This window comes from Vespa crabro, chromosome 15 (assembly GCF_910589235.1).
Source record: "Vespa crabro chromosome 15, iyVesCrab1.2, whole genome shotgun sequence".
Taxonomy (NCBI): Eukaryota; Metazoa; Arthropoda; class Insecta; order Hymenoptera; family Vespidae; genus Vespa; species Vespa crabro.
In genome coordinates this window covers 2359015-2365743 of record NC_060969.1, presented here as the reverse complement: position 1 = coordinate 2365743, position 6729 = coordinate 2359015, and the positions used below count along the sequence as shown (strand labels likewise).

The 6729-nt window shown below is 29.8% G+C and overlaps 1 protein-coding gene across 2 annotated transcripts in view; it reads right to left on the bottom strand.

The window, feature by feature from the left end:
* Nucleotides 1–4947: 4947 nt before the first annotated feature.
* The window catches only part of LOC124429303 (serine/threonine-protein kinase NLK), a 106232-nt gene continuing 104450 nt past the window's right edge, over nucleotides 4948–6729 (bottom strand). For both annotated transcript variants that reach the window (XR_006943422.1, XM_046974407.1), the window contains one exon: nucleotides 4948–5318. Coding sequence is in view for 1 of the 2 variants with exons in the window: in XM_046974407.1 (XP_046830363.1) it covers nucleotides 5264–5318 (55 nt within the window). In the remaining variant the exon portion in view is untranslated. The remainder of the gene's footprint in view (nucleotides 5319–6729) is intronic.

Sequence of the window (6729 nt, the reverse complement as noted above, 5' to 3'; positions counted from 1 at the left end):
TCTATTCGTACGTTCTCAAGAATCTTCTTCAACATCCATGTTCTATAGATCCCCGAAATAGTTTATATCTCACTTTTAAAGATAATCGCAAAGTGAGTCGTAACTAACACGTTGTTTAATCGAACCTTCCTATTGGACGAAGTTTCTTGGCTACTTTAGGAGAAAAAAATAAACAAAAAAATATTATACGCATAATATATCCGAACATTGAATTTTCGTCGTTTCTAAATATAATCGAGATAAGTGTGCTCGTTAAAAAAGTTGATGAAGAAAAAAAATGCAATTGCATTTTGTAAATATGATGATTTCAATGATCGATAAATCACGTTTATCGTGAATACGTATATCGTTAAAAAAAGAAATAATTAAAACTATAAGTAACCATGAACTTTGATGATAATCGATGTGATTCGATTATAAACATACAGAACGACGACCTTTTGAACTTAGATAATAAAGTATGGATCTCAAAAAAAAAAAGGAAAAATAACGATTAGATTAATTGGAATAGATTGTTAGAAACGATGATAATTAATTAATGCGCTCTCTCTCTCTCTCTCTCTCTCTCTCTCTCTCTCTCTCTCTCTCTCTCTCTCTCTCTCTCTCTCTCTCTCTCTCTCTCTCTTTCTCTCAAAACATGTTTCACTAACACGAAACAGTAGCACAGCGTTTATTTGTTTTGTCTTTAATTACGATGGATCAATCAATCTACGGGATATATATCAGATAAATCTATTTACACGATGAATATGATGAATTTATATACAAATGATGTGTGTGAATTCTTTCAAACGGTCGGCTCCATCGTTTTCTATATTTTCGTTTCTGGTTCTTTTTTTCTCTTCTTTTCTTTCCTTTTCATTTCTTTTCTTTTCTTTTCTTTCCCTTTTTTTTTCTTTCTATGTCTCTAATTACGAGAAAAGAATTAATCGCTGAGATAAGAAAATTTGACATATCGATTACAATGTACGCAGGTAAAGAACGCTTGGTAAATTTAATTACGATTAAGTATTATTTCAAATATTCTTCAATATTTTTCACCATTCGCTCTATATGCTCTGTTGAAAATTCTAATTATTTTTTATTTTTATTATCATTATCATTATCATTATCATTATCATTATCATTATCATTATCATTATCATTATCATTATCATTATCATTACCATTATCATTATTATTATTAATTCCTTTAAGATACACGCGACCTCAAACGTGGCTACTGTACAATGATTTTTCTATATCTTCGATTTTTCTTTTTTCCCCTACTTTTTCCCCACCATCTCCTTCTTCTTCATCTTCCTCTTTTATCTTATGCCTTTTTTTAAAACTTCGTTAACGCAATAACGAAATGAAAGTGGTCGCGTGCATTCCTTTCCCTCTTGCGAATACGGGAACATCATTTAAAAATACTTAGAAGATAGATAAATTACTTAATTACGACTATCTATGTATTTCTCTCTCTCTCTCTCTTTCTCTCACATATACACATACACACATACATACACTCACTCTTTCTCTCATTCTTCACTAATCATATTAAAACTCAATTCGAGTTTATTCGCGTAAAAAAGAGAACACATGTGATTCCTGTTCATTAAAGAAACCAAGAAAAATAAAAGATATAAAGAGAAACAAAAAAGAATATATATATATACATACATATATATATATATATATACACATATATATATACATATATATATATAGAGAAAAGAGTCAAACGAGCGACACAATACAACACTTACTACAGTGTTCTAAATACAAATACGTCTATCTAGATATTCTTTTCTAGTTTATCTTTTTTCCCTTCCTTCCTTTCTTTCTTTCTTTCTTTCTTTCTTCTTCCTTCCTTGTTTTCTCTCTTTCTCCCTTTCTTTCTTTCTTTTTTATTTATTTATTTTTTTTTCTTTACTTCCTTAAGATATATTTCCCTGTGAAACTACGAATTCCTTCATGTAAGACTCCTTAAAATCTAAAATCACACTCAGAACGTATAATTATCGTTATTTATATCGTTATTATTAGTAATCAATTAATCAATCAATTAATCAGTCAATCAATCAATCAATCAATCAATCAATTAATTAATTAATTCATTCATCATTATAAACTAATCGTTTTCTTATTATGCATCATCATCATGCGTCCGGCTCGTTTTCATATTTATTCTTTCTTAATCAAACGTTTGAATATGTTTCCTTCGAGAGATCACGTACGTTTACAACAGAAACGAAAAAGCCACTATTTACTAGCAACTTTTTCATTTTTCTATTCTCTCTATTGTAACCTCGTTTCTAATCTGTTTTTTTTTTTCTTTTTTATTTGTTTCCGGTCGCTCGCACAATTATTCATCTCGGCAGTGTATTTTAAATGGAATATACATATGTAGTACTTATATCGTGATCCAACACGTCCGATCGTTCTCTTTAAATTGATTTTTTCTCATGATCGTTTGATAAAAAAAAAAAAAAAAAAAAAAAAAAGGAAAAGAAAAAAAAATGTAACGTCTCCCCGTACTACTGAACGATGTAATTGTTCTTTTTTCTTGGTTTTTTTCTTTTTCCTTTTTTTTTTTTTTATATTTTTTTTCTTCCGAACGATTTCATCTCTTTCCAAGTTAATCTCGCAAAATACAGATTTTTACGATCGTAGATCATCAAGTTGTAATGTGTTTTTCGTGATTGTGATCTAGTTTTCTTTTTGTTTTTTTGCTTTTTTAATTTTTTGAAACGACACAACGGACAAATGGTTTCACGATTTAATATCGGTCGAAAAATTTTTCCCCGAGTGATAGGAAAAATGGGAGGGAAGAGAAAAAAGAAAAATTGAAATAGAAAAGAAATGAGATATTAGAAAAGGAAACAATAGCGGAAGTTCAATTTCACCATAAGCAACAAGTCGCGCATGGATCATGATAAAACGTCATAAACTTGATGATTATTACAGAAATCTTTTATAATTTTTGGAAATATATAACATAATTATGTATATATTTCTTTCGTCGATCGACCGTGTTCGTGATTAAAATACAATACTTAGAAACTAATTATAATTTGATCGATCGACGTTCACATATTGTTAATTACCGTTTATCGATTTTAACAATTTCGATGAATTCCTAAAAAAAAAATCGTTAAAAGACTGTTATATCAAAGTCTTCGTACGATTTTACGATAAGATTAGAACAAGATTAGACGTGTAACGTATCTCCTCTTTTTCGAATATTCAGTTCGAACGTGCTGCTTCGGCTACGATTATTTCTAAACGACAACGAGAATGAAAAAGAGGCTCTCGTTCATTCTCAAAATACAATTGTACGTTTTTTTGTTTTTTTTTTTGGTTCTTTTTTTGTTTTTTTTTGTTTGTTTGTTTTGTATTATTTTCTATTGCCGACAAGCTTACGTTCTATGGATTTAATTGAAAAAATTCGAATTCGAGTCGGCATTAAAAATCAATCCTCTATATTCTCATCGTTTCTCGGCTCATACGAAATGGATTCGTTCGATTAATTTTCTATCGAAGTAACAACCACGAATTCTCCAGTCTCTTTTTCTTTCTTTATTTTTTATTTACTTGCTTATTTATTTATTTTTGAACTTTTACTCCTTTCTTATTTCTCGTTCCAAAATCAATAACTTTACGACATTCATATTTCTTGATCATATTTACCGTCTTAATAATGACATTAAAAGTTATCGATCACAATGTCATGTATCACGATTACTTCGAAAATATCCTAGCCCTAAAATGGCCCTGCAAAATCGATCGATCCTATAAGGTTGATCATGTGTATATGTATATATATATATATATATATATATATATATATATATATATATATATATATGATCTGTACATGTGCATAATATATATATATATATATATATATATATATATATATATATATATTATATATGGTATACACATGTAGATTTATTTGTGTATGTACATGGGATCATCGAAAATCTTTTAATTTTCTTACTCTTTTTATTTCTTTCGTAAAAACGTGCGCGGTCTCGAAAGAGACATAACGATCGATCATTCGAAACACGTTGATCTTTATCTACGATCGAAACAAGATCGATTTATCATCGATAAAGTATATACACGCGTCGTATCGTTAAATATATATATATACACATACACACACATCATATATATATATATATATATATATATATATGTATATATATACATATAAATGAATTCACGCGTCCGTAATTTCTAAATAGTCATAGAAAAGAGTAAAAGATAACAAGAGACTGGATCATCGTGTGGATCGATCGACTGATCGATCTATGAGACATTATTATTCTTTCAATTGGTCTTTTCGGTGTTTCGTTTAGTTATCTCAAATCAATTTTACAATACACGAGCCTCTCATTTGCGCCTCTCTCTATTTCTTTGTCTCTCTCTCTTTCTCTCTCCCCTTAACAAATTACATCTTCTATCTCGTTCTCCTAGGCTCTCTTTTTCTCGTCGCGTTACTTTCGCGATGCGTCTACCCTCCCAACCCTTATCTAAACACTCTCTCTCTCTCTCTCTCTCTCTCTCTCTCTCTCTCTCTCTCTCTCTCTCTCTCTCTCTCTCTCTCTCTCTCTCTCTCCCTTTCTCTCGCGTGTATACAATATTTATAATATATATAGACATACATATATGTATACATATATATATATATATATCTATATTTGTACATACATGTGTATTCTTCTCTCGTTTATATGCGCGTGTTCGTGTGTGTACGTGTACATGTAAGAGTATGTGTTTTTTGTGTTTATGTATTATATCGGCTAGTCAAAAATTGAAGCTACAGTGTGCTCGGCAGTCTATTGTCTCTCTTGGCTCTTCTTCGCTATCTTTCATTCTCTTTCTCTCTTTCTCTCTCTGTCTCTCTCTCTCCCCCTCCCTTTCTCCTTATTTTCTGTCATCTTCTCCGTTTCTTCCTTCTTCCTTCTTGTTTTGTCTTCCCGGATAAGTATAAACTCGCTTCTCTTTTTCTTTCGAAAAGATCGTCCAAATGACGACGTAAAAACGAGAATACGTCTAAGGAATACCGGGAAACACGGTCCATTCTTGTGAGTTACGTGTCCTCTCTATTTCTTACTTATTTTCTCTCTCTCTCTCTCTCTCTCTCTCACACACACACACACATACATACACACGCATACACTCTTTCTTTCTATCTTTCTTTCTTTCGTTCATTCATTCTTTGTCTGTGTTTTTTTTTGTGTGTCTCTCTTTCTTATTCCACGGAGAAGATTTATTCCCATTGGTGAGGAGAGGGTGGCAGTTCCGAAGGGTGGGCCACCGTCGAGCTGCAAGTTGTATGAAAACATTTTTAAATGACAATATCTTTGAAAATAGATATATATATATATATATATATATAAATAATTAGTTCAAAAATAAAAAAAAAATAGGATTCACAAAGGGTTAGAGCTGTTTAGTTAGCAATAGGGTCATCATTACTTTAGGAGATTGCGGGGATGATGAAATTATTCGACGAATTTATATACTAATTATAATAATAGATTATGTGTAATTTTAAATAAACATATATATATATATATATGTGTGTGTGTGTGTATATATTCGTCGTATAATTTCATTCTTTCTAGCTAGTGATTTATTTCTACTGTCAAATCTTTGAAAATTTTTTTTTTTTTTTTTAAGAAGAATATTCTAAATATGAATGAATAATTCAAAGATTTGATTGTTTGATCGACGAAGTCTATGATTCTTTTTTCAAATTCATTATTTTCTTTTCTAAGAACATAAACTTTGTCAATTTTTTTTCTTTTTTTTTTTCTTTTTTACTCGAATTTGTCAACGAGTATCAGCAGCACGTTTCCAATGCACTAAATTTGATAGGAGATATATGTATAATAATTGCAGTAGTTACTAAAGCATTGAAAGACTATAAATTCTAATAAATTTGTTATTTAATAATAAATGCGTGCTAATCAAAAGCTCTCTTTTATATTGTCACTGAAATACATACATACATACATATATCTATATATATATATATATATATATATATATATATATATATATATGTATATATACACACACACTCACACACATATATATATATACATATAACAAATGGATGCGCACTGCGTGCTCGTGACAAAGTCTAAATTCGGAGAGTCGTTCCGATAAAACTCTACGAATTTAATAAGAAATGACAAGAAAAGGGATAAACAAAACGAAACAAGTAAACAAATAAATCATAAAACATAAATCATCTTACTCTACACATATCTACTTGTTTTTTTCTTGCTTGTCTCGTCCCGACTCTTCGAATATTCGAGTACCACTATATATATTGTCCTAAGGACTTAATATATATATATAAATTTTTTTTTTTTTAAATAAAATACTTTTTACGAAAACGTGCTTTTTAGGGATGCTTATCATAAGAAAAACAACAGAAACAACGCTCATCTGATTTCCATGCAGCTGTCAGCATGCGTGACAGCCGAGGGCGTACACAAATCTCTTTTAGTTTTTCAGATATATTCTTTGCTTTTTCCTTGTTTTCCCTTGAAACAAAACAAAAAAAAAAAAAAAAAAAAAAAAAAAACAAAAAAAAAAGAAGAAAGAAAAAAATCAAATCGCAAAGACAAATCGATTTCTCTCTCTTTTTCGCTATTACTTCGTTTCCCGATCATTTATTTTTATTTCTCAAAAATTTTTTCCCCCTAAATCTATCACACTCGT